General features: G+C 45.3%; 5 protein-coding genes, 1 long non-coding RNA gene and 1 pseudogene across 6 annotated transcripts in view; 1 reads left to right on the top strand and 6 right to left on the bottom strand.

The window, feature by feature from the left end:
- Positions 1–1102: 1102 nt before the first annotated feature.
- Positions 1103–2285, bottom strand: LOC112348591. The gene is made up of 5 exons (XM_024681422.1): positions 2162–2285; positions 1796–2104; positions 1525–1734; positions 1387–1468; positions 1103–1329 (listed from the first exon to the last, which is right to left on the bottom strand). Exons 1-5 carry the CDS (start codon positions 2243–2245, stop codon positions 1223–1225), a joined length of 792 nt encoding a protein of 263 aa, XP_024537190.1. The 5' UTR covers positions 2246–2285; the 3' UTR covers positions 1103–1222.
- A 2642-nt stretch (positions 2286–4927) lies between these two features.
- LOC112348596 lies at positions 4928–6138 on the bottom strand. Its single transcript, XM_024681426.1, has 5 exons — positions 6005–6138; positions 5639–5947; positions 5367–5576; positions 5219–5300; positions 4928–5161 (listed from the first exon to the last, which is right to left on the bottom strand). The coding sequence occupies exons 1-5, from the start codon at positions 6086–6088 to the stop codon at positions 5055–5057; spliced, it is 792 nt and encodes a 263-aa protein (XP_024537194.1). The 5' UTR covers positions 6089–6138; the 3' UTR covers positions 4928–5054.
- Positions 6139–8657: 2519 nt separating this feature from the next.
- On the top strand, positions 8658–10616 carry LOC9649340 (annotated as a pseudogene).
- Positions 10617–15313: 4697 nt separating this feature from the next.
- On the bottom strand, positions 15314–16424 carry LOC112348595. The gene is made up of 5 exons (XM_024681425.1): positions 16308–16424; positions 15942–16250; positions 15671–15880; positions 15533–15614; positions 15314–15474 (listed from the first exon to the last, which is right to left on the bottom strand). The coding sequence occupies exons 1-5, from the start codon at positions 16389–16391 to the stop codon at positions 15368–15370; spliced, it is 792 nt and encodes a 263-aa protein (XP_024537193.1). The 5' UTR covers positions 16392–16424; the 3' UTR covers positions 15314–15367.
- Positions 16425–20133: 3709 nt separating this feature from the next.
- On the bottom strand, positions 20134–22618 carry LOC112348634 (nuclear pore complex protein NUP85-like). Its single transcript, XM_024681525.1, has 9 exons — positions 22484–22618; positions 22019–22126; positions 21765–21965; positions 21540–21712; positions 21339–21495; positions 21187–21288; positions 21077–21133; positions 20943–21017; positions 20134–20366 (listed from the first exon to the last, which is right to left on the bottom strand). The coding sequence occupies exons 1-9, from the start codon at positions 22616–22618 to the stop codon at positions 20187–20189; spliced, it is 1188 nt and encodes a 395-aa protein (XP_024537293.1). The 3' UTR covers positions 20134–20186.
- Positions 22619–23200: 582 nt separating this feature from the next.
- LOC112348597 lies at positions 23201–23582 on the bottom strand. The gene is made up of 3 exons (XR_002993114.1): positions 23471–23582; positions 23333–23414; positions 23201–23275 (listed from the first exon to the last, which is right to left on the bottom strand). It is a non-coding gene; the product is annotated as an uncharacterized LOC112348597 (long non-coding RNA).
- Positions 23583–25703: 2121 nt separating this feature from the next.
- LOC9649744 (nuclear pore complex protein NUP85) overlaps positions 25704–26567 on the bottom strand; it is a 10233-nt gene continuing 9369 nt past the window's right edge. The window contains exons 7-11 of the mRNA XM_024681524.1: positions 26406–26521; positions 26181–26353; positions 25980–26136; positions 25828–25929; positions 25704–25774 (exon numbers count right to left, since the gene is read on the bottom strand). Coding sequence (XP_024537292.1) covers positions 25712–25774; positions 25828–25929; positions 25980–26136; positions 26181–26353; positions 26406–26521 — 611 coding nt within the window. The 3' untranslated portion in view covers positions 25704–25711. The remainder of the gene's footprint in view (positions 25775–25827; positions 25930–25979; positions 26137–26180; positions 26354–26405; positions 26522–26567) is intronic.

The following is a 26567-nucleotide window of genomic DNA, read 5'->3' as shown; positions in this document are numbered from 1 at the left end:
GGCGAGGCTTGGCTGATCTTCAGAAGGCGTGGCCAGTGCCTAGCATGGAGAGCTGTTATTGCGTTCTCCCGCAACGAGTTTGGCAGCAGCCTTGAGGTTGGGAGGTATTTGGCAGGTGAGGAGGGAGCGAGCACCGAGTACGAAGGGACCACCTTGCAGCGAGAGTGTATTGATTATGTAATCCATGTGACTAATATTGACTTTTAAGAAGGTCATGGTCAAACTATTTTCTTAATGTAAATATGAGCAAGTATAATTCAACCATGTCAGAACGCAGGACTATTCATTTAGAAACTCATGCTTGTAGACAAACCTATGTTCTCAGCTGGACAAGAAACAAAGAAAAGAAAAAAGTGAAGTTGCTGTTTTGGAAAGATTCGCACATTTAGCTTATTAGATTTCAGGGAACAACTAATTTAAAAAACTTACAACTGTATTAACGTCTCCCGGAGTAGATTTCTAGGATCCTAAAAACTAGACCCTATAGCAGGAGATGTCACGCCTACTGATCAGTATGTAAGCATTTGCCAAAGGTGCTCGACAAAGTTCGCGAGTTACAGAAGGAGGTAAAACTCGACGGTTTTGAGGGCCTCCCTTTGCCTTGTTCCATCAGCACTGGCTGCGCTGTGCCAAGCCGTTTACAATAAAAACGCCCAGTAGCATTCTCTACAGTCCTATTCTCGAAGTTCTGTTCCTTGTCAAAATCCATTTAGATATTCCCTTGTCTGAGAGACCTTGTTCCTCTACAATATTATTGCGACAGTGTTCCTAGGGTCGTTTGCATCAAAGCGACAGGATGGGAAAATCCGGCAAGATGGAGAGCCAAATGGCACTCACAGCCGCACGACTAAGCCATCAACTCGGCTTAGAGCTGATTGAGCGTGTCCCTGGCTAACCTTGAGTGCGAAGAATCTACAAAGACCAACAAGACAATGATAATGATCTCCACATGGCATACTGTCCTGTTTCGTTTTATTAATATATCACAAAAGAATACCACAAGACTATAAACAGTATATAGATAAACTTATCATCACCTTTCAATGTTCCAGTCATTGACAAAAGTACTTGGAATCCAAAGCATCTAGGTTTTAGATATTTATTACTTTTATTGTCTATGAAGTCTTTGTTTCCCTAAAAAATATAAAGACAATAGATAGCTGTTATTTTCAAGTAGGTCATGTATTTAGAAAGCTTGAGGCATCTTGGCTCAATTTAGATATTAGAAACCAAAGATGTTATCTGCAGCTTCCACAGCCTTCTTTTTGGCGTCTGGGTTCATCTTGTCAATGAGCTCCTTGCGCGGCTTAAACTTACGGAAGGTGAACTCTGCAAATAGAACAAAAGGACCGTGCAGTTTTCAGTGGTTTACATTAGACACCTCACCTCCAGTGATGCCATTGGAATCCTCCTGATGGAACACAATACGGTTGCTATCAGACCAAGCAAAGAGTTTGATGCGGTACACCTGTACTCAAAAACATGAGCTGTGACTGAAATACAAAGGGCAGCCTGGGCACAAACCTTGAAGTACGGGTTTTGCATATCAGGGTACCTTAAGACCCCGATGTCAATTATGGTCTTCTCGTGGTGCTCATGCTTGGCAAAGAAATTTTCAAAGCTGGTAATGGTCGCCCCTGACTGAGCAACAATGCGCCCAAGAACTTCAATGTCGATCTTGGTTGATTTCAGGACGTCCTCATCTGCGATGAGATTCACAAACCAGACCTGAACCTGTGACGAGAGAAGGCCGCAAAGGTTAATAGAGCTCTTCCACAATACATGACTCTATTACCGCTTTCACAATAGCTGGGTCCGGTGACCCGTCAATCTTGAAATCGCTAGAGCTTTTGTTGAGAAACTTGTCAGCTCTGCTAATCCCATCGCCCATTGGCTCAACCAGGGGATTTTGCATGAACATGGAGTTGACCTTCTCCCAAGTTCGCTCTTTCGGTGCCACTTTGGCTATAAGGTCTGTGGTTCCCGAGATGCAAACTTTGAGAACCTCATCCATCTTCTTCACTGTTTCTGCATTCAATCCCCCAAACGATGGTGCCAGGTTGGTGTGGAGGTAATCCTCAGCAGTCTTGGAACGCACATCAATCTGGAGCATTCCACAAGGAGTTAAGCACTGCTTTGGGCAAGACAGGTTCAACTTTACCTTGCTGAAATCAAAATTCGCCACAATGTCACCAATCTCCTTCAATGAACCGAAGGCTCCCTGCATTGTCGCCATGGTTGCCATTGCAATTCACCTTCAGAAGAAGTATGTACACCAGAAGAGGTATGTACACTCACTTTTTATAATGGGGTAAATGAGTTAGTTTAGTGTACAAAACATGTTTATCCCAAAATGAAGTGACTCATCGCAGCACGTGCTGCATGACTTTGTCATACATATACCTCCAAAAAAATGCAGGTATACCCGGTTAAAAAACAAAAGGTGATTTGGATGAGCGTTCTGAAAGATTAGTTTAGTGCAGAAAACTAGTTCGGTGCAGGAAACGCATCTACACCAAACGCGTTTGGTGCAAAACGCCAAGCCTCCTTCGGTGCAGTAGTCTAGCTTGACCCAACGCCAAAAATCATATTATGCTTTTAGGGCATGATAAACTGCAGCACTTAACTTGTTGGGATTCTTCCTCTCCTCGCCAAATGCGTAGACGGCTTTGCCCCAGCCGGTCGCTGGAAAGGAACCAGCGCTTGTGGAAAACCACAGGTCCACTAAGTCAAGTTTCACAGCATCGTCTCAGAGAGTGGTGAAATGAAATGGGCCGTGAACGTCAACAGGGTGAAATCAGACACTCGTTTCATGCACCTTTTGCAAGAGTAGCAAAAGCTTGATTGGGCTTGTCCGAGATTGGGAGCCTGACTTGTATCCATCCAAGGCAGGCGTGAGATGCTTCGGGTGCCTAAGACTAGGGAGAGTACGAAGGGACGATGCTGGTGTAGTGCTTGGTTCTGAGGGTGACTAACAAATCAACATAGCCGTACATGTGTATAGATTAATTGCTGAGTGCAAGTATGAAAAACAATGAAAAGCTAACATTTTCAATGACAGAAGACTATGTTGACTAAATATTGACTTTTAGCGAAGTTCTACGGTCAAACTATTTGCTTAATTGTACAGTTCAAGAAGAAATCCTACCTTTGTTTGACAACGAAGAAACGATCAGCTTTGCAAGATGGCACGGCCCAAGTTGGATGCCAGTGCCAATCTCAGGCGATCCACAGCGCCAGGCTCTGCGGTGCTTAGGATGTCGTTCTCTAGCCAGTTTAGACATCAAGAAGAAAGAAATCAAAGACATACCTGCCAGGTTAAGCTGTGCAAAGACAGTATTTGAGAATAAACAAAACGATGGAGTTCTGTCAAGGTCTTCTTCAAGAAGAGATCGAACGTCCTCCCCTCTTGCTATCAGGAGATCATCAACATGCGCCATCATCCTGATAGAAAATTTATATAAATATTCGACATGAGAAGTTCTTACCACTGTGACGGGGAAGAGCATTTACCTCGGTGTCGTTGCTGATAATTGCAGATAAAAGTTCTTGAAGGTCTTCGTCCCCAGAACTTTTCAATCCTTTGCACTTGGAAGCTATGCTACGCATTCCATCTAAGACCTGCACCCGATAATTGCAAGTGAACTTAGCACACTACACAGTTCATACATGCCAAAGAAAAAGGTATCAGATGTAGGAAATGCGCCACCAGCAGCTCCATCCAGTGAATCGTAGAGAGCTGTAGAACATCAACGTTTCCCAATAGCACCTGTATTAGCTTCTTAAGACCAAGAAGCGTCCCACAGTGGTTGCATTCCGCCCAAAACACACTATTTTCAAGTTTGGAAACCTGACTTCGCCATTTTTCCCTCGCCTGCATGTAATAAAATCTGAGAAACTAAAAACTTTGCTGCAACCACATCAAACCTTAGAAAAGTCAGGCTTAAAACCTATAGCAACACCAGGACTTCCATATCAGGGAGGTATTTGGCAGGCGAGGAGGGAGCGAGCACCGAGTATGCGAGAGGAAGAAAATCAAAGTAGCCGTTGATTATGTAATGTTTAAGCTTTAGACTGGTCGTAAATATGAGCAAGGATAATTCAACCATGTCAGAACGCAGGACGTATTCATTTAGAAACTCATGCTTGAGCTAGACAAACCTCTGTTCTCAGCTGGACAAGAAACTAAGAAAAGACCAAAGTGACGTTGCTGTTTTGGAAAGATTCGCGCATTTAGCTTATTAATTTAAAAACATTACAATTGTATTAACGTCTTGATCGTCTTGTCCCGGAGTAGATTTCTAGGATCCTAAAAACTCGACCCTATAGCAGGAGATATCACGCCTACTGATCAGTACGTAAGCATTTGCAAAAGAAAACTTACAATGTGCTCGTGACAAAGTTCGTGAGTTAGAGGAGGAAAAGCTCGACGGTTTTGAGGGCCTCCCTTTGCCTTGTTCCAAGTAGCATTCTCTAAAGTTCTATTTTCGAAGTTCTGTTCCTTGTCAAAATCCATTTAGATATTCCCTTGTCTGAGAGACCTTGTTGCTCTACAATATTATTGCGACAGTGTTCCCGGGGTCGTTTGCATCAAAGCGACAGGATCGGAAAATCCAGCACCAGAGGCTTAGAGCTGATTGAGCGTGTCCCTGGCTAACTTGTGGTAACCTTGAGCGCGAAGAACCTACAGAGACCAACGAGACAATGATCTACACATGGCAAACTGTCCTGTTTCGTTTTATTAATATATCACAAAGAATACTTGATGGGCACCACAAGACTATAAACAGTATATAGATAGATAGATAAACTTATCATCACCTTTCAATGTTCCAGTGGAAGGCAAAACATTGCTACATTGACAAAAGTACTTGGAATCCAAAGCATCTAGCTTTTAGATATTTATTACTTTATTGTAGTTTGTCGTTCCAGGCTGATTGTCTCTTTTCAGAAATTGAGATTAAAACATGTAAACACAATAGATCATTATTATCTAGGAAGATGTTTTAGCTTGAAGCAAAGGGCATCTTGGCTCGATTGACACAGCCTGGATATTAGAAACGAAAGATGTTATCTGCAGCTTCCACAGCCTTCTTTTTGGCATCTGGGTTCATGTTCTCAATGACCTCCTTGCGCGGCTTAAACTTACGGAAGGTGAACTCTGCAAATAGAACAAAAGGAGCGTGCAGTTTTCAGTGGTTCACATTAGACACCTCACCTCCAGTGATGCCATTGGAATCCTCCTGATGGTACAGAATACGGTAGCTATCAGACCAAGCAAAGAGTTTGATGCGGTACACCTGTACTCAAAAACATGAGCTGTGACTGAAATACGAAGGGCTGGGAACGGCTGAAGAAATACAAACCTTGAAGTACGGGTTTTGGATATCAGGGTACATTAAGACCCTGATGTCAATTATGGTCTTCTCGTGGTGCTCATCGTTGGCAAAGAAAGTTTTAAAGCTGTTAATGGCCGCCCCTGACTGAGCAACAATGCGCCCAAGAACTTCAATGTCGATCTTGGTTGATTTCAGGACGTCCTCATCTGCAATGAGATTCACAAACCAGGTCTGAACCTGTGATGAGAGAAGGCCGCAACGGTTAATAGAGCTCTTCTATAATACATAACTTCTATTACCGCTCTCACAATAACTGCATCCGGTGACCTGTCAAACTTGAAATCGTTAGAGCTTTTGTTGAGAAACTTGTCAGCTCTGCTAATCCCATCGCCCATTGGCTCAACCAGGGGATTTTGCATGAACATGGAGTTGACCTTCTCCCAAGTTCGCTCTTTCGGTGGCACTTTGGCTAGAAGGTCTGTGGTTCCCGCGATGCAAACTTTGAGAACCTCATCCATCTTCTTCACTGTTTCTGCATTCAATCCCCCAAACGATGGTGTCAGGTTGGTGTGGAGGTAATCCTCAGCAGTCTTGGAACGCACATCAATCTGGAGCATTCCACAAGGAGTTAAGCACTGCTTTGGGCAAGACAGGTTCAACTTTACCTTGCTGAAATCAAAATTCGCCACAATGTCACCAATCTCCTTCAATGAACCGAAGGCTCCCAGCATTGTCGCCATGGTTGCCATTGCAATTCACCTTCAGAAGAAGTATGTACACCAGAAGAGGTATGTACACTCACTTTTTATAATGGGGTAAATGAGTTAGTTTAGTGTACAAAACATGTTTATCCCAAAATGAAGTGACTCAGTGCTGCATGACTTTGTCATACATATACCTCCAAAAAAATGCAGGTATACCCGGTTAAAAAACAAAAGGTGATTTGGATGAGCGTTCTGAAAGATTAGTTTAGTGCAGAAAACTAGTTCGGTGCAGGAAACGCATCTACACCAAACGCGTTTGGTGCAAAACGCCAAGCCTCCTTCGGAGCTTAACCCAACGCCAGAAATCAGGTATCGTTTCATATTCTTTATGCATATGCTTTTAGGGCATGATAACCTACAGCATTTAACTTGTTGGGATTCTTCCTCTCCTCGCCAAATGCGTAGACGGCTTTGCCCCAGCCGGTCGCTGGAACCACATCGCGTCGCAAAGGAACCAGCGCTTGTGGAAAATCACAGGTCCACTAAGTCAAGTTTCACAGCATCGTCTCGGAGAGTGGTGAAATGAAATGGGCCGTGATGAAATCACACACTCGTTTCATGCGCTGGTCTGGGGCCTTTTGCAAGAGTAGCAAAAGCTTGATTGGGCTTGTCTGAGATTGGGAGCCCGACTTATATCCATCCAAGGCAGGCGTGAGATGCTTCGGGTGCCTGAGACTAGGGAGGCGTTGCGGGCATCTGCAGAGTACGAAGGGACGACGCTGGTGTAGCAGTGCTTGGTTCTGAGGGTGCCTAACAAATCAACGTAGCCGTACATGTGTATAGATTAATTGCTGAGTTCAAGTATGAAAATCAATGAAAAGCTAACATTTTCAATGACAGAAGACTATGTTGACTAAATATTGACTTTTAGCGAAATTCTACGGTCAAACTATTAGACTCACGCTTCTGAATTGTACAGTTCAAGAAGAAATCCTACCTTTGTTTGACAACGAAGAAACGATCAGCTTTGCAAGATGGCTGGATGCCCATCAAGAAGAAAGAAATCAAAGACATACCTGCCAGGTTAAGCTGTGCGAAGACAGTACTTGAGAATAAACCAAACGATGGAGTTCTGTCAAGGTCTTCTTCAAGAAGAGATCGAACGTCCTCCCCTTTTGCTATCAAGAGATCATCAACATGCGCCATCATCCTGATAGAAAATTTATATAAATATTCGACATGAGAAGTTCTTACCACTGTGACGGGGAAGAGCATTTACCTCGGTGTCGTTGCTGATAATTGCAGATAAAAGTTCTTCAAGGTCTTCGTCCCCAGAACTTTTCAATCCTTTGCACTTGGAAGCTATGCTACGCATTCCATCTAAGACCTGCACCCGATAATTGCAAGTGAACTTAGCACACTACACAGTTCATACATACCAAAGAAAAAGGTATCAGATGTAGGAAATGCGCCACCAGCAGCTCCATCCAGTGAAACGTAGAGAGCTGTAGAACATCAACGTTTCCCAATAGCACCTGTATTAGCTTCTTAAGACCAAGAAGCGTCCCACGGTGGTTGCATTCCGCCCAAAACACACTATTTTCAAGCTTGGAAACCTGACTTCGCCAATTTTTCCCTCGCCTGCATGTAATCAAATCTGAGAAACTTGCTGCAACCACATCAAACCTTAGAAAAGTCAGGCTTAAAACCTATAGCAACACCAGGACTTCCATCAGGGAGCCTCGGGCGCAGCCGCGGCATTTGCATAATGAGCAGTGTAACTGCTTCTAAGAGGCCATTTTCAGTCTGCCAAGACATAAAAAAGCATCCGGAAGTTAACGCAAGTCAACAGAACAGCATGAAGAAAGAAACCTGCCGGTGATCAAGCTGATCCAATCGATACGATCCATGCATCCGCAAGAAAGCTATCTGGAAGATTAAGATTACCAATGAAACTTACACGGACAGTTTTACAACTTCCAACAACGTCAAGCCATCCGACTGACAACGCCGAAGCCATTGCATCCCAGAAAGCTACATCATCTTCGGGAAACTGCAAGTGCAAGTTAAAAAATGATACACAAAGAGAAAACAAAAAGCTGCAAGACTTCGAACTTACTTGAATCTCGGAAAGCTTCCGCTGGAACGACACCACCTTGGAATGTACAGTGTCTTCATCACTGAAGAGGACTTCGTCGTACTCCTGCAAAGCTCACAGGCAAATCAATCATAAGTCAAGAAAAAACTCACTGCTTCTTACCGCTAGCCAGTCTACAAGACACTCCGGAAGCCACCATGTCGCGCTTCTGTCCACATAGAAAACTTCTATGAGCTCCCACACAGCCTTAAACATCGAGGTCTTCTCCCCCTGCAAGAAAAAAACAAAAAAAATCTTTCACATCATTCGCTCACGCATGATACAATGGCTAACCTTGCCTTGCGTGGGCTGGTCGAGAACGCTGTGAATGCTCTTGCTATACTCTAATACATGCTCCCACCTGCGATCACACCTAGCGTTTCTAGAGTAAAAAGAGAAGAATTTTTCATACCAGTCGCCTGGGTTGTAGCCCAATTGCCGCTGGTTCTGGAGAAGAGCAAAAGCCGGGAGAGAATCATGCCGCCTCTCGGCATCCCATCCTTCTCCCAGATGAATCTCCGTGACTCTTCCGCCGCCTCCCACAGCATTCTCGATGTAGGAGAGCTGGAGCTGGTTCCCATTGCTCCACGACACCCACAATCGCCCTGGATCCCTCAATCCGCCCGGCACGCTATAGATTACCGCGGCCGAGGAGCTGGAGGATCCATCGCCACCGGCATTACGCTCCCCGTTCTCCAGCTCCTCGAGGCGCCGGATCCCCGGCATCACGCGCTCCAGAATCAGGCCTACCTTCCCAAGATCATCGTCGTGATTGGGCTCAGCATTGCCCAACTCTCGATCCTGATGCTCCCGGCGGACGTCGCGAATCGCCATTCCTGCGAGAAGAATCTCTACGTCGGGGCGTGTAAGCTCACTCTCCCGATGAAGCAGCTATGGTGGGCGGTTTACATCATCGACACTGTGCTCGTCTATCTCGTCACTCCTTTCGCGATCTTCTTCTACGAGAGCGACCAGGAGAAGTAATCTTCCATCTTTTTCTTCTTGTTCTTAGAACACTCAATCGACCGAGCTCCTCCTAGAGTTTCTTAAGTTCTTTCTATTCCTCCATGATCTCAAAAGCTTTCTTTGTTCGTGGTGATTTCCAGGACTGTGACACAAAGGGTAAAGAACGGGTGGTGATACTCCTCACAGTCCTCTGCCTCCTCTTGGGATTTCTCTATGGTGAGAAGCTCTTTTCCATCTTTTGTTCTTAAACCCTTTTTTTACGTGATTGCTTGAAGCTGTGATCGGCTATGCTGATTTCACCGTGAGACATCTTTCATCCACGACGCTGGCATTCACCAATGATTTGGTAAACTTTTTCTTTTACATTTTCCCTTTCTTCATTGATCTGACAATATTGTGTGACAGTGTGCAGCTTATACGTCTGGATCTCTGGTTAAAACTACGTGGTCTGGGCGTGCGCCCTTCCCGACTTACATGATCGCATTAAGCACAATAATAAGATCAATACTCTTCACGGTAATGTCGTTTTATGTGTTGTTTTCTAGAAGATCTGATTTCCTTCCTGCAGATGTTCGGAGGTGTTGGAATGGCAACATTACCACTGAGCCTCATATTTGCGTTCAAGAATAGGCCCAAGTGTGTTACTACTCGTGCTCAATACGTAAAGGTGTGTGTGTGTGTGATTTGTTCTCGTTTCTTGCAACTAATATCTTCAAGGTGATGGCTTTACAGGAGGCGACTGATCTAGCCAAGCGCTCTAACGAGCTAAAAACGGCGACTTTGGGCCTCCAACGCGAAGAGAGAGGTGGGAAGAAAGGACGGAAGTTTCGAAAAAATGTGAAGAAAGTCCAGCAGGTCAGCACCCCTGCGCACAGAAACAAAAGTAAATGGTGGACGTGATCGTGTTGACAAACGCATATGTGTAGCTCGATTCAGGAGCTTGTCTTTTTGGAAGATGATGTTCAAGCTCTGAACGAGGCATTCCCACAGGGAGAGAAGCTACCGTTCTAGTTTACCATTTAAGTTTTTGTGTTGATTCTAATGTTGGTTTACTCTCAGGCAGACACATCCTGGGCTCTTACGGTTCTCTTCTAGCTAGCCAAGCTTGTTTTTGGCATTGTCAGGTAAGAAAGTCTTTTAAGTCTTAAGAAAAAGATTCAGTCTTATTATTTCTCTTGTTGCAGTTTGGCTTTGTCTATAATTTGGCTTCTCCACATCATTGTTTTCATGCTTGTCAATCCTCCAGCTTTTCCGTTTCTGAACCAAGTCTTTATTCAGCTTGACAGTGCCTGGGGTACTTTCTGTCGATGCGATCTCTAGACCTGAATAGTTTCCTTCCTTTCAGGCTTGCTAGGAACCACCACATTTGCAATCTTTTGCTACTACCTCGTCATGTCTGTTATATCTGGAGAAATGCATCTGGGAATGAGGCTTCTGTTGCTTTCCATTCATCCCATGAAGTAAGCATGTTTTCGTAAAATGCATTTTCTAGAATGTGATGGTTTTTATCATGAAACTATAGGTACCAAGGCACGTTTCTTTTAAACGTTTATTTTCAATCCTCTATGTTCAACAAGGTGATCCAGCGATCCAATGTGACACGAGAATGTGATCGCGTCGGGCGCGCAACCGTCGAGCACCATGGATTCCAGCAGCTGGAGCGGCCTTGGCCGTGGCCGTGATGGCGATATTCCAAGAAACCGTGCTCTGTCGATCATCCCCTGGAAGATCTCGCGCGCGTCGTCCAGCCGTCCCGATCGGCTGAAGAGATGGACGAGAGAATTCCCCACCGCGCCCTCGCGGTAGAGGCGCTGTGGCGGATATCGGGCAGGATGTGGTGCGCTAGCGATGGATCTTGGATCGCCGTGGCCGCGAAAAGCACGCTCACGATCGTCTCAAGATCCATGATCCGGAAGAGCTGGATCGCGTCGGCGCCGGCGCCGTGCTGCGCGTAAGGCCGTGATCATCGTCGTCCACGACACGATGTTTGGCTCCGGCATGGCGTCGAGGATCGATCGCGCCTCGCGGAGCTGCCGCGTGCATCACCGCCGTCCAGGTCACCGCGTTCTTGTCCAGGGTTTGATCGAAGAGCTCCCTCGCGCGATCCACCAGTCCCGCCTGTGCGTAGGCCGAGATGACCGTGTTCCAGGACGAGAGATTCCTCGGCGCCGTCATCGAATCGAATGCCTGCCGCGCCTCCTCAGCGCCGGGATCATCACGTTCCAGGCAACGGTGTTGCAGTGCTTCATCCGCGAGAAGAGCTCCCTCGCCTGGTCGATCTTCATAGCCCGCGATCATGGACGTGATGGACATGAGATCCGGATGATCCAGCGCGAGGAAGAGCTCCTCGGCGTTGCACATCAGCGTTCGGCGTAGCCCTGGATCATGCTCAACCACGCGACACAATCCCAGTGCGGCATAGCATCGAAGACCGATCGCGCGAGATCGACCTCGCTGGAGGAGACGCTGGCGTGGAGGAGATTGTTCCAGCTCGAGACGTCCCTCTCGGCTATGGCGTCGCGGAAGAACTCCTGGGCTTCGCGAATTTGCCCGCATTGGGCAAATGCTGCGATCATCGCGTTCGCAGAGACGACGCTCCGGGCAGGCATCCGCGCGAAGACCTCCCGCGCCTCGCCGATCCGGAGGCGGTGCGCGGCGATGGTGAGCATCGAGTTCCAGGTAACGACGTCGCGGCGGGGGGATTCCACGAACAGGGATCGCGCGTCGCGGAAGCAGCTGTTCTGGGCAAGCGCGGCGATGGTGATGTTGATGGTGAAGAGGTTGCGGACGCGGAGCTCGCGGAAGACGACCATGCGCTGGCGATGGAGCGGCAGGCGCCATACATCTGGATGAGGAGATTGGCGACGAAGAGATCGGTGTGCCAGCCCGTGCAATCGCCGGCCGCCCTCCAGATCCCTGCCCGCGATGCATCGCCGCAGCAGCACGACGTAGCCCGACGCCCCGGGATCGCTCATCCTCCTCGTCCCCGCGCATTTCCGAGGAAGAAGAAGACTAGGGGCATCTGTCGTGCCCTAAAATTCGTTTGAGTTTAAAGCATATTCTAAGGATAGAAAAATCCAAGCGAAGCATAATCCACGTCCGCCCTAATTCTTCTTCTATGGCATATTCTTATTCTATGTGTGTTCACTAAAAGCCTTTTAGCAGTGGTTGACCTGAGGTCTGCTCAAGAGCAAATCGATGAACCAAAGTCTTTGGTTCGATTTCTGTAGACTGGAGCACGAGTCCGAGTTGATGGAAGTCGGATTAAATCACGTAGCGCCAGTCGGCCTCCAGCCTTGTCGCGATCCAGCCTTTAAATTGAAACGCTGGCACTTCTTCATTCTTGCTGAGATCGATCAGCAAGTACTTCTTGTCATACATGATCTTGTGCACCAAGCCTGGAAGTTTACAAACCAGGATGAGACAGACACTAAGACCGAAAGACAGAAGAAAAGAAAATTAAGAAAGCTTACCAGCTTTGTGCAAAGCTTTCAATCCTCGCAAAACTCCATATGCCATGTCGCGCATGTCCTCCTCATTGTCGGGATATTTCATCACACAGAGTGGTAGAGTTTCCACCTCATAGACCGCCTTCATCTCCTTGATCGCTTCCGTGCTCTTGGTGACCGTCGCAAATCTCGCTCTCTTTCTCCTCCTGCCGCCACTGCCGCTGCTACTGTCTGATGAAGAAGATCGTTCTGATGATTCCGAGATATCAGAACCTACATGTGCTTCGGGATGGCAGTGAGAGTCACCTCGCGCATGAGTTGTACCTCCTTGGACTCAAGTGTAGGCCCGAACACGCTACTGATCATATGTCCGCCACCTTCTATGGCAGCGATGTAAGCGGCCTCGAGGCCGGCAAGACAGACCTCGTGTTTGCAAGAATACGCTTCGAAGTCTACGATTCTCTTCACAGCGCCCTCGAGCGTGAGCTTGATTTCCCAGTGACCATGGAGAACAAACGTATCAAGCGGAGGCCTGCAACGATCTAGTCAGTACGGAATCGGTGCGAGCTTGTTCATCACTCACGGGGTTTCAGCGGCCATAGCAACAAGAAGTAGAGCTTGAACGGTATGTGCTTAGTCACATCCAGCACGTCAGTCACTGGCGTGAGGACTCCCTGCGCCAAAAGAACGTTAGAAAACAGAGATTTCTCAGTGAATCAACGCTTCTTGCTTGCAGCATGAAAAACTGGACGAACTGGCCTGCAGCTGCGTAGCATATCATAATCTTGAGCTTCCGATACATTGCCGGAGGGAGTTCCATAATCTTCGCAGCGAGCTCGGCCTTCACCTTCTCAAACTTGTGGGGATTCTTCCTCTCCTCGCCAAATGCGCTTTTTCCCCGGCCCATGATGATATTGCGCGGCCGATTCGACTTGCTGAAGAACTTCCATCATGGAAGTTCCGTGATGACTCCTTCGTCGATAAGCGTTTGGGACACACAATCTCTCAGCAGGTCCCAGATTCGCTGGAACTGCATTGCCGTCGCGTCGAAGTACTCCTCCCCGGCCACCAAGGAACCAAGCAAGTGGAAAACCGCCCAGCCTCATTCGTGACATCGAAGAACTCATCCATGGAGGAAGGAGGGGGGACACGACGTCGAGACGTCGAAGTCGGATAGAAAAGCTTTCACGTCGTCGTCGGGCCCAGACGATATACAGCGAGCAGGCTTTCAGGATCTCCTCGGTGCCTGGAAGAGATATCAATGCTCATTCTGATCAAGAAGAAATCACGAGGGCCTGCTGGCTGGCCGTCCCCGTCAGCAGGGCAACAAGGCGGGCGAGCTTGTACGGAAGATGTTCCCTCCACCAAGATTTACAAGGCTGGAGACAAGATCAAGCTTGTCTTTCCTTTCCTCGACGTAGGGCGGAAGGATGTACACCCAGAACCCAGGGAAGATGGTCCAGCTTAATGCGTGGAGAACCCGACTTGTATCGACGCAGGACAGAAACATCCTCCATCTTCTACTCCACTGCAATATGAGTCGTGGGGAGGCTTGGCTGATCTTCAGAAGGCGTGGCCAGTGGAAGTGAACGCTCTTGCCTAGCATGGAGAGCTGTTATTGCGTTCTCCCGCAACGAGTTTGGCAGCAGCCTTGAGGTTGGGAGGTATTTGGCAGGTGAGGAGGGAGCGAGCACCGAGTACGAAGGGACCACCTTGCAGCGAGAGCAAAGTATACAAGTGTATTGATTATGTAATCCATGTGACTAATATTGACTTTTAAGAAGGTCATGGTCAAACTATTTGCTTAATGTAAATATGAGCAAGGATAATTCAACCATGTCAGAACGCAGGACTATTCATATGTTCTCAGCTGGACAAGAAACAAAGAAAAGAAAAAAGTGAAGTTGCTGTTTTGGAAAGATTCGCACATTTAGCTTATTAGATTTCACGGAACAACTAATTTAAAAAATTTACAACTCAAATTTTGGCAGCATAAAAGCACCTGCAATATTAATTTTCTTTGTAAGTTGGTGTATTGACGTCTCCCGGAGTAGATTTCTAGGATCCTAAAAACTAGACCCTATAGCAGGAGATGTCACGCCTACTGATCAGTATGTAAGCATTTGCCAAAGAAAACTTATATTGTGCTCGCGACAAAGTTCGTGAGTTACAGAAGGAGGTAAAGCTTGACGGTTTTGAGGGCCTCCCTTTGCCTTGTTCCATCAGCACTGGCTGCGCTGTGCCAAGCCGTTTACAATAAAAACGCCCAGTAGCATTCTCTACAGTCCTATTCTCGAAGTTCTGTTCCTTGTCAAAATCCATTTAGATATTCCCTTGTCTGAGAGACCTTGTTGCTCTACAATATTATTGCGACAGTGTTCCTGTGGTCGTTTGCATCAAAGCGACGGCAAGATGGAGAGCCAAATGGCACTCACAGCCGCACGACCAAGCCATCAACTCGGCTTAGAGCTGATTGAGGGTGTCCCTGGCTAACTTGTGGTAACCTTGAGTGCGAAGAATTTACAAAGACCAACAAGACAATGATACACATGGCATACTGTCCTGTTTCGTTTTATTAATATATCATAAGACTACCACAAGACTATAAACAGTATATAGATAAACTTATCATCTTGGAATCCAAAGCATCTAGGTTTTAGATATTTATTACTTTTATTGTCTATGCCCTGATTGTGATTATTTTATAAACACAATAGATAGTTCAAGTAGGTCATGTATTTAGAAAGATGTTTTAGCTTGAGGCATCTTGGATTAGAAACCAAAGATGTTATCTGCAGCTTCCACGGCCTTCCTTTTGGCGTCTGGGTTCATCTTGTCAATGACCTCCTTGCGCGGCTTAAACTTACGGAAGGTGAACTCTGCAAATAGAACAAAAGGAGCGTGCAGTCTTTCAGTGGTTTACATTAGACACCTCACCTCCAATGATGCCATTGGAATCCTCCTGATGGAACACAATACGGTTGCTATCAGACCAAGCAAAGAGTTTGATGCGGTACACCTGTACTCAAAAACGTGAGCGGTGACTGAAATACAAAGGGCAGCCTGGGCACAAACCTTGAAGTACGGGTTTTGCATATCAGGGTACCTTAAGACCCCGATGTCAATTATGGTCTTCTCGTGGTGCTCATGCTTGGCAAAGAAATTTTCAAAGCTGGTAATGGTCGCCCCTGACTGAGCAACAATTTCCCCAAGAACTTTAATGTCGATCTTGGTTGATTTCAGGACGTCCTCATCTGCGACGAGATTCACAAACCAGACCTGAACCTGTGACGAGAAAAGGCCGCAAAGGTTAATAGAGCTCTTCCATAATACATGATTCTATTACCGCTTTCACAATAGCTGGGTCCGGTGACCCGTCAATCCTGAAATTGCTAGAGCTTTTGTTGAGAAACTTGTCAGCTCTGCTAATCCCATCGCCCATTGGCTCAACCAGGGGATTTTGCATGAACATGGAGTTGACCTTCTCCCAAGTTCGCTCTTTCGGTGCCACTTTGGCTATAAGGTCTGTGGTTCCCGAGATGCAAACTTTGAGAACCTCATCCATCTTCTTCACTGTTTCTGCATTCAATCCCCCAAACGATGGTGCCAGGTTGGTGTGGAGGTAATCCTCAGCAGTCTTGGAACGCACATCAATCTGGAGCATTCCACAAGGAGTTAAGCACTGCTTTGGGCAAGACAGGTTCAACTTTACCTTGCTGAAATCAAAATTCGCCACAATGTCACCAATCTCCTTCAATGAACCGAAGGCTCCCTGCATTGTTGCCATGGTTGCCATTGCAATTCACCTTCAGAAGAAGTATGTGCACCAGAAGAGGTATGTACACTCACTTTTTATAATGGGGTAAATGAGTTAGTTTAGTGCACAAAACATGTTTATCCCAAAATGAAGTATCATCGCAGCACGTGCTGCATGACTTTGTCATACATATACCTCCAAAAATTGCAGGTATACCCGGTTAAAAAACAAAAGGTGATTTGGATGAGCGTTCTGAAAGATTAGTTTAGCGCAGAAAACTAGTTCGGTGCAGGAAACGCATCTACACCAAACACGTTCGGTCCAAAACGCCAAGCCTCCTTCGGTGCAGTAGTCTAGCTTGACCCAACGCCACTTAACTTGTTGGGATTCTTCCTCTCCTCGCCAAATGCGTAGACGGCTTTGCCCCAGCCGGTCGCTGGAACCGCATCGCATCGCAAAGGAACCAGCGCTTGTGGAAAACCACAGGTCCACTAAGTCAAGTTTCACAGCATCGTCTCGGAGAGTGGTGAAATGAAAAGGGCCGTGAACGTCAACAGGGTGAAATCACACACTCGTTTCATGCGCTGGTCTGGGGCCTTTTGCAAGAGTAGCAAAAGCTTGATTGGGCTTGTCCGAGATTGGGAGCCCGGCTTGTATCCATCCAAGGCAGGCGTGAGATGCTTCGGGTGCCCAAGACTAGGACGCTGGTGTAGTAGTGCTTGGTTCTGAGGGTGACTAACAAATCAACGTAGCCGTACATGTGTATAGATTAATTGCTGAGTTCAAGTATGAAAATGAATGAAAAGCTAACATTCTCAGTGACAGAAGACTATGTTGACTAAATATTGACTTTTAGCGAAGTTCTACGGTCAAACTATTTGCTCAATTAGACTCACGCTTCTGAATTGTACAGTTCAAGAAGAAATCCTACCTTTGTTTGACAACGAAGAAACGATCAGCTTTGCAAGATGGCACGGCCCAAGTTGGATGCCAGTGCCAATCTCAGGCAATCCACAGCGCCAGGCTCTGCGGTGCTTAGGATGTCGTTCTCTAGCCGGTTTAGACATCAAGAAGAAGGAAATCAATGCCAGGTTAAGCTGTGCGAAGACAGTACTTGAGAATAAACCAAACGATGGAGTTCTGTCAAGGTCTTCTTCAAGAAGAGATCGAACGTCCTCCCCTTTTGCTATCAGGAGATCATTAACATGCGCCATCATCCTGATAGAAAATTTATATAAATATTCGACATGAGAAGTTCTTACCAGGCATTGAAAACCTTCGTACACTTTGCAAAGAGTATCTGTATAGTACTGGGAAGAGCATTTACCTCGGTGTCGTTGCTGATAATTGCAGATAAAAGTTCTTGAAGGTCTTCATCCCCAGAACTTTTCAATCCTTTGCACTTGGAAGCTATGCTACGCATTAAGACCTGCACCCGATAATTGCAAGTGAACTTAGCACACTACACAGTTCATACATACCAAAGAAAAAGGTATCAGATGTAGGAAATGCGCCACCAGCAGCTCCATCCAGTGAATTGTAGAGAGCTGTAGAATATCAACGTTTCCCAATAGCACCTGTATTAGCTTCTTAAGACCAAGAAGCGTCCCACGGTGGTTGCATTCCGCCCAAAACACACTATTTTCAAGCTTGGAAACCTGACTTCGCCATTTTTCCCTCGCCTGCATGTAATAAAATCTGAGAAACTAAAAACTTTGCTGCAACCACATCAAACCTTAGAAAAGTCAGGCTTAAAACCTACGGCAACACCAGGACTTCCATACCAGGGAGGTATTTGGCAGGCGAGGAGGGAGCGAGCACCGAGTACGAAGGGACCACCTTGCTGCGAGAGAAAGAAAATCAAAGTAGCCGTTGATTATGTAATGTTTACTGGTCGTAAGTATGAGCAAGGATAATTCAACCATGTCAGAACGCAGGACGTATTCATTTAGAAACTCATGCTTGAGCTAGACAAACCTCTGTTCTCAGCTGGACAAGAAACTAAGAAAAGACCAAAGTGACGTTGCTGTTTTGGAAAGATTCGCGCATTTAGCTTATTAATTTAAAAAAATTACAACTGTATTAACGTCTTGATCGTCTTGTCCTGGAGTAGATTTCTAGGATCCTAAAAACTCGACCCTATAACAGGAGATGTCACGCCTACTGATCAGTACGTAAGCATTTGCAAAAGAAAACTTACAATGTGCTGGTGACAAAGTTCGTGAGTTAGAGGGGGAGGAAAAGCTCGACGGTTTGGTGGGCCTCCCTTTGCCTTGTTCCAAGTAGCATTCTCTAAAGTTCTATTTTCGAAGTTCTGTTCCTTGTCAAAATCCATTTCTACAATATTATTGCGACAGTGTTCCTGGGGTCGTTTGCATCAAAGCGACAGGATGGGAAAATCCAGCAAGATGGAGAGCCAAATGGCACTCACGACTAAGCCATCAACTCGGCTTAGGGCTGATTGAGGCTGGCTAACTTGTGGTAACCTTGAGCACGAAGAATCTACAAAGACCAACGAGACAATGATAATGATCTTCACATGGCAAACTGTCCTGTTTCGTTTTATTAATATATCACAAAGAATACTTATGCTTCTTGATGGGCACCACAAGACTATAAACAGTATATAGACAGAGATAAATTTATCATCACGTTTCAATGTTCCACTGGAAGGCAAAAGTACTTGGAATCCAAAGCATCTAGGTTTTAGATATTTATTACTTTTATTGTAGTTTGTATATCAAGTCTTTGTTTCCCTGATTGTCTCTTTTCAGAAATTAAGATTAAAAAATATAAAGACAATAGATAGCTGTTATTTTCAAGTAGGTCATGTATTTAGAAAGATGTTTTAGCTTGAGGTATCTTTGGCTCAATTTAGATATTAGAAACCAAAGATGTTATCTGCAGCTTCCACAGCCTTCTTTTTGGCGTCTGGGTTCATCTCGTCAATGGTCTACTTGCGCGGCTTAAACTTACGGAAGGTGAACTCTGCAAATAGAACAAAAGGAGCGTGCAGTCTTCAGTGGTTTACATTAGACACCTCATGCGAAAGCGAAAGCTTGTTTGCACTTGTCTGAGATTGGGAGCCTGACTTCCAAGGCAGGATAAAGAGGTGTTGCATGCATCTGTTTTATTGATGCCACCACCCAAGCATACCAATAGCAACGTCCTGATGAAAGCCATTGAGAATGTTAGAAACCCCTTGCCAAAGTTTAGCAGTGGCGCTGGTAGCAGTGGTAGTGGTGGTGACAACCGGCATAAGCAGCAGCGATCGTGGTGGAGCAACTACATTTGTTGCACGCTAAGAATTAGCTAGTGATTTTTGGACAGAGAGAATTTATGCCAAGCTATCAAGAACAAGAGTAGGATTGTTTTGTGTCACTGCTCAGGAACCACATGATGGAGCCTGGGAGTATGATTCTATTTTTTACACTTTAACCTAACTGGTTAAAGGGGTGATTATTTGATTGTAAAGTCCCTTTTTTATCCTATTATTTTGATCTGGTGTGTAACAATGTTTTTTTATCCTATTATCCTAACTTGGTGCTTAACAATTTTCCCCTCGCCAAGAAATAATTGCAATCATCTTTAAGTCACCTTCCTGTCACCATAGTCTTTTTCTTAGAGTTTATTATCTTCCTTTAGATCCACCATGTTAAATATTCTTTCAGAATATTTCTGCCCACGAAAATTAAACAATTATATTCATTGAAAACCAATGAAAAGCTAACACTTCCAATAACTGAAGACTGTGTTGACTAAAAATTGACTTTTAGCGAAGTTTTACGGTCAAACTATTTGCTTAATTAGACTCACGCTTCTGAATTGTACAGTTCAAGAAGAAATCCTTCCTACCTTCGTAGAAACGATCAGCTTTGCAAGATGGCACGGCCCAAGTTGGATGCCAGTGCCAATCTCAGGCGATCCACAGCGCCAGGCTCTGCGGTGCCTAGGATGTCGTTCTCTAGGCGGTCCCTGGCGAGGAAGAGTTCCTGGAGGCAGCAGAGTAGAGTGTTTGTTTCGGACTCGCTAACCAGCACTTGCTCCGGCCATTCCAGCAGCTCCATCTGATCGATCCGAAGTTTAGAGTGTAAACGAGACGTGAGAACAGCTCCATACCGATTCTTGGAGCAAGGACAGCCAGAATTTACGTGGAAAGGTTCCAGATTTTAGAAGCTGCAAGCCGGGGTTTTACGAAAACCTCGCTGCACTTGGCAGAGCAGCGGTGACTTCTCTTCTCCAGGTTACCAATCCGTTCGGGTGTAGGAAGCCTCCCTACAACGCAGATCTCTGATGTTTTGCAGCGCTGCCTTAAAGCTTTTGTACCTGCGTGAAGTTGGAAGTGAGCTCCGGATAGTTTTGCAACTGTATGAAGTGAGTACCTTGCTAGGAACGACAGGCCTTGATGCTTCGTTGCTCCCGAGCCAAGGATGTCACAGAGACCCTCAAAATGCTGGCACGGGAAAAGAGCGTTAAAAGTGTGCGTGTATCAAATAAAACGTAAGACTGCTACCTCGAGATTATCCAGACTATCAGCTTCACCAGACGTTATTGTGTTCAAAAGCTATCCGCAAGAGTAGAAAGCCTCTGCTCGTCTCGGGCCAATTGAAGCCACATTATCCCTTGGCCCTTCTTTCCATGCTTTAAACTATGAACACCAACAGCCTGGAAGACATAAAACACAGGTGAGAACCCCAAGCCTGGAAAGGAAGAGGATACTAAACCCTGGCGATGGCTGTGCTCACGGTATCAGGTTCATAGAGGCGGCATATCTCTAGTGCCTGTTGCACAAAATTCACATTAAGATTCAAGAAAACGTCACACCAAGACCAACCTTCAATGCCAGTTTCTGATTGGAACAACTCTGCTTCATTAGGAGAGCTTCAAGCATTCCCAGGCCTTGCTTTGGGCAAGCCGCGAGGTAAACAGGTGCTAGCTGAGATAATTGTTAGACAAACATCAAGAACAAAGAAATCAACGATATACCTGCCAGGTTAAGCTGTGCGAAGACAGTACTTGAGAATAAACCAAACGATGGAGTTCTTTCAAGCTCAAGCCGCCTAGAGTTTGCCTGTCTTCTTCAAGAAGAGATCGAACGTCCTCCCCTTTTGCTATCAGGAGATCATCAACATGCGCCATCATCCTGATAGAAAATTTATATAAATATTCGACATGAGAAGTTCTTACCAGGCATTGAAAACCTTCGTACACTTCGCAAAGAGTATCTGTATAGTACTGGGAAGAGCATTTACCTCGGTGTCGTTGCTGATAATTGCAGATAAAAGTTCTTGAAGGTCTTCGTCCCCAGAACTTTTCAATCCTTTGCACTTGGAAGCTATGCTACGCATTCCATCTAAGACCTGCACCCGATAATTGCAAGTGAACTTAGCACACTACACAGTTCATACATACCAAAGAAAAAGGTATCAGATGTAGGAAATGCGCCACCAGCAGCTCCATCCAGTGAAACGTAGAGAGCTGTAGAACATCAACGTTTCCCAATAGCACCTGTATTAGCTTCTTAAGACCAAGAAGCGTCCCACGGTGGTTGCATTCCGCCCAAAACACACTATTTTCAAGCTTGGAAACCTGACTTCGCCATTTTTCCCTCGCCTGCATGTAATAAAATCTGAGAAACTAAAAACTTTGCTGCAACCACATCAAACCTTAGAAAAGTCAGGCTTAAAACCTACGGCAACACCAGGACTTCCATACCAGGGAGGTATTTGGCAGGCGAGGAGGGAGCGAGCACCGAGTACGAAGGGACCACCTTGCTGCGAGAGGAAGAAAATCAAAGTAGCCGTTGATTATGTAATGTTTACTGGTCGTAAATATGAGCAAGGATAATTCAACCATGTCAGAACGCAGGACGTATTCATTTAGAAACTCATGCTTGAGCTAGACAAACCTCTGTTCTCAGCTGGACAAGAAACTAAGAAAAGACCAAAGTGACGTTGCTGTTTTGGAAAGATTCGCGCATTTAGCTTATTAATTTAAAAAAATTACAACTGTATTAACGTCTTGATCGTCTTGTCCTGGAGTAGATTTCTAGGATCCTAAAAACTCGACCCTATAGCAGGAGATGTCACGCCTACTGATCAGTACGTAAGCATTTGCAAAAGAAAACTTACAATGTGCTTGTGACAAAGTTCGTGAGTTAGAGGGGGAGGAAAAGCTCGACGGTTTTGTGGGCCTCCCTTTGCCTTGTTCCAAGTAGCATTCTCTAAAGTTCTATTTTCGAAGTTCTGTTCCTTGTCAAAATCCATTTCTACAATATTATTGCGACAGTGTTCCTGGAGTCGTTTGCATCAAAGCGACAGGATGGGAAAATCCAGCAAGATGGAGAGCCAAATGGCACTCACGACTAAGCCATCAACTCGGCTTAGGGCTGATTGAGGGTGTCCCTGGCTAACTTGTGGTAACCTTGAGCACGAAGAATCTACAAAGACCAACGAGACAATGATAATGATCTTCACATGGCAAACTGTCCTGTTTCGTTTTAGTAATATATCACAAAGAATATTTATGCTTCTTGATGGGCACCACAAGACTATAAACAGTATATAGACAGAGATAAATTTATCATCACGTTTCAAAGGCAAAAGTTTGCAACATTGACAAAAGTACTTGGAATCCAAAGCATCTAGGTTTTAGATATTTATTACTTTTATTGTAGTTTGTATATCAAGTCTTTGTTTCCCTGATTGTCTCTTTTCAGAAATTGAGATTAAAAAATATAAAGACAATAGATAGCTGTTATTTTCAAGTAGGTCATGTATTTAGAAAGATGTTTTAGCTTGAGGCATCTTTGGCTCAATTTAGATATTAGAAACCAAAGATGTCTTCCACAGCCTTCTTTTTGGCGTCTGGGTTCATCTTGTCAATGAGCTCCTTGCGCGGCTTAAACTTACGGAAGGTGAACTCTGCAAATAGAACAAAAGGAGCGTGCAGTCTTCAGTGGTTTACATTAGACACCTCACCTCCAATGATGCCATTGGAATCCTCCTGATGGAACACAATACGGTTGCTATCAGACCAAACAAAGAGTTTGATGCGGTACACCTGTACTCATAAGCATGAGCTGTGACTGAAATACAAAAGGCAGCCTGGGCACAAACCTTGAAGTACGGGTTTTGCATATCAGGGTACCTTAAGACCCCGATGTCAATTATGGTCTTCTCGTGGTGCTCATGCTTGGCAAAGAAATTTTCAAAGCTGGTAATGGTCACCCCTGACTAAGCAACAATTTCCCCAACAACTTTAATGTCGATCTTGGTTGATTTCAGGACGTCCTCATCTGCGATGAGATTCACAAACCAGACCTGAACCTGTGACGAGAGAAGGCCGCAAAGGTTAATAGAGCTCTTCCATAATACATGACTCTTTTACCGCTTTCACAGTAGCTGGGTCCGGTGACCTGTCAATCTTGAAGTCGCTAGAGCTTTTGTTGAGAAACTGGTCAGCTCTGCTAACTCCATCGCCCATTGGCTCAACCAGGGGATTTTGCATGAACGTGGAGTTGACCTTCTCCCAAGTTCGCTCTTTCGGTGGCACTTTGGCTAGAAGGTCTGTGGTTCCCGAGATGCAAACTTTGAGAACCTCATCCATCTTCTTCACTGTTTCTGCATTCAATGTCCCAAACGATGGTGCCAGGTTGGTGTGGAGGTAATCCTCAGAACTCTTGGAACGCACATCAATCTGGAGCATTCCACAAGGAGTTAAGCACTGCTTTGGGCAAGACAGGTTCCACTTTACCTTGCTGAAATCAAAATTCGCCTCAATGTCACCAAGGCTCCCTGCATTGTCGCCATGGTTGCCATTGCAATTCACCTTCAGAAGAGGTATGTACACCAGAAGAAGACTAATGGGGTAAATGGGTTAGTTTAGTGCACAAAACATGTTTATCCCAAAATGAAGTATAGCTTGACTCATCGTGCATGACTTTGTCATACATATACCTCCAAAACTGCAGGTTAAAAAACAAAAGGTGATTAGGTGGATTGAGCGTTCTGAAAGATTAGTTTAGTGCAGAAAACGAGTTAAACGCATTTACACCGAACAGAAAACGCCATGCAGTAGTCCCAATATCAAGAAAATCAGGTATCATATTCTTTACGCATATGCTTTTAGGGCATGATAAACTGCCGTACATTGCTCTGGGTAGAGTGCTTGTGGAAAACCACAGGTCCACTAAGTCAACTTTCACAACTTTAAAAACCCTTTGGAGAATTGATGGTGAAGGAAATGGGCCGTGAACGTCAACAGGGTGAAATCACACTGTTAGGGGAGAGTAGCAAAATCTTGTTTGCACTTGTCTGAGATTGCCAAGGCAGGATAGGGAGGTGTTGCATGCATCTGTTTTATTGATGCCACCACCCAAGCATACCAATAGCAACGTCCTGATGAAAGCCATCGAGAATGTTAGAAACCCCTCGCCAAAGTTTAGCAGTGGCGCTGGTAGCAGTGGTAGTGGTGGTGACTAAGCAGCAGCAATCGTGGTGGAGCAACTACATTTGTTGCACGCTGAGAATCAGCTAGTGATTTTTGGACAGAGAGAATTTATGCCAAGCTATCAAGAACAAGAGTAAGATTGTTTTGTGTCACTGCTCAGGAACCACATGATGGAGCCTGGGAGTATGATTCTATTTTTTACACCTTAACCTAACTGGTTAAAGGGGTGATTATTTGATTGTAAAGTCCTTTTTTTATCCTATTATCCTAACTTGGTGCTTAACAATTTTCCCCTCGCCAAGAAATAATTGCAATCATCTTTAAGTCACCTTCCTGTCACCATAGTCTTTTTCTTAGGGTTTATTATCTTCCTTTAGATCCACCATGTTAAATATTCTTTCAAAATATTTCTGCCCACGAAAATTAAACAATAATATTACAATCCTACCCTAAACCCAACTGATTAAAGGGGTGTGTAATGGCAGCCAATGAAACACTTCCAATAACTGAAGACTGTGTTGACTAAAAATTGACTTTTAGCGAAGTTTTACGGTCAAACTATTTGCTTAATTAGACTCACGCTTCTGAATTGTACAGTTCAAGAAGAAATCCTTCCTACCTTCGTAGAAACGATCAGCTTTGCAAGATGGCACGGCCCAAGTTGGATGCCAGCGCCAATCTCAGGCGATCCACAGCGCCAGGCTCTGCGGTGCCTAGGATGTCGTTCTCTAGGCGGTCCCTGGCGAGGAAGAGTTCCTGGAGGCAGCAGAGTAGAGTGTTTGTTTCGGACTCGCTAACCAGCACTTGCTCCGGCCATTCCAGCAGCTCCATCTGATCGATCCGAAGTTTAGAGTGTAAACGAGATGTGAGAACAGCTCCATACCGATTCTTGGAGCAAGAAGAGGATACTAAACCCTGGCGATGGCTGTGCTCACGGTATCAGGTTCATAGAGGCGGCATATCTCTAGTGCCTGTTGCACAAAATTCACATTAAGATTCAAGAAAACGTCACACCAAGACCAACCTTCAATGCCAGTTTCTGATTGGAACAACTCTGCTTCATTAGGAGAGCTTCAAGCATTCCCAGGCCTTGCTTTGGGCAAGCCGCGAGGTAAACAGGTGCTAGCTGAGATAATTGTTAGACAAACATCAAGAACAAAGAAATCAACGATATACCTGCCAGGTTAAGCTGTGCGAAGACAGTACTTGAGAATAAACCAAACGATGGAGTTCTTTCAAGCTCAAGCCGCCTAGAGTTTGCCTGTCTTCTTCAAGAAGAGATCGAACGTCCTCCCCTTTTGCTATCAGGAGATCATCAACATGCGCCATCATCCTGATAGAAAATTTATATCAATATTCGACATGAGAAGTTCTTACCAGGCATTGAAAACCTTCGTACACTTCGCAAAGAGTATCTGTATAGTACTGGGAAGAGCATTTACCTCGGTGTCGTTGCTGATAATTGCAGATAAAAGTTCTTGAAGGTCTTCGTCCCCAGAACTTTTCAATCCTTTGCACTTGGAAGCTATGCTACGCATTCCATCTAAGACCTGCACCCGATAATTGCAAGTGAACTTAGCACACTACACAGTTCATACATACCAAAGAAAAAGGTATCAGATGTAGGAAATGCGCCACCAGCAGCTCCATCCAGTGAAACGTAGAGAGCTGTAGAACATCAACGTTTCCCAATAGCACCTGTATTAGCTTCTTAAGACCAAGAAGCGTCCCACGGTGGTGCATCCGCCCAAAACACACTATTTT

Source organism: Selaginella moellendorffii, unplaced genomic scaffold (assembly GCF_000143415.4).
Source record: "Selaginella moellendorffii unplaced genomic scaffold, v1.0 SELMOscaffold_31, whole genome shotgun sequence".
Lineage (NCBI taxonomy): Eukaryota > Viridiplantae > Streptophyta > Lycopodiopsida > Selaginellales > Selaginellaceae > Selaginella > Selaginella moellendorffii.
This window is presented reverse-complemented; position numbering and strand designations above follow the sequence as displayed.

Bases quoted from the DNA above. Each gene is read 5' to 3' on its own strand.
- LOC112348591 (XM_024681422.1), bottom strand. From the start codon at position 2,245: ATGGCAACCATGGCGACAATGCAGGGAGCCTTCGGTTCATTGAAGGAG. The intron at 1,469-1,524 runs GTTTGTGCCCAG...TTTTGAGTACAG, and splicing joins TGCAAAACCCGTACTTCAAG to GTGTACCGCATCAAACTCTT. The intron at 1,330-1,386 runs GTGAGGTGTCTA...TTCTATTTGCAG, and splicing joins TTCCAATGGCATCACTGGAG to AGTTCACCTTCCGTAAGTTT.
- LOC112348596 (XM_024681426.1), bottom strand. From the start codon at position 6,088: ATGGCAACCATGGCGACAATGCTGGGAGCCTTCGGTTCATTGAAGGAG. The intron at 5,301-5,366 runs GTTTGTATTTCT...TTTTGAGTACAG, and splicing joins TCCAAAACCCGTACTTCAAG to GTGTACCGCATCAAACTCTT. The intron at 5,162-5,218 runs GTGAGGTGTCTA...TTCTATTTGCAG, and splicing joins TTCCAATGGCATCACTGGAG to AGTTCACCTTCCGTAAGTTT.
- LOC112348595 (XM_024681425.1), bottom strand. From the start codon at position 16,391: ATGGCAACCATGGCAACAATGCAGGGAGCCTTCGGTTCATTGAAGGAG. The intron at 16,251-16,307 runs GTAAAGTTGAAC...GGAATGCTCCAG, and splicing joins CGAATTTTGATTTCAGCAAG to ATTGATGTGCGTTCCAAGAC. The intron at 15,881-15,941 runs GTAATAGAATCA...TTCTCGTCACAG, and splicing joins ACCCAGCTATTGTGAAAGCG to GTTCAGGTCTGGTTTGTGAA.
- LOC112348634 (XM_024681525.1), bottom strand. From the start codon at position 22,618: ATGGATTTTGACAAGGAACAGAACTTCGAAAATAGAACTTTAGAGAAT. The intron at 21,713-21,764 runs GTATGTATGAAC...TATCGGGTGCAG, and splicing joins ATCTGATACCTTTTTCTTTG to GTCTTAGATGGAATGCGTAG. The intron at 21,496-21,539 runs GTAAGAACTTCT...ATTTTCTATCAG, and splicing joins ACGAAGGTTTTCAATGCCTG to GATGATGGCGCATGTTGATG.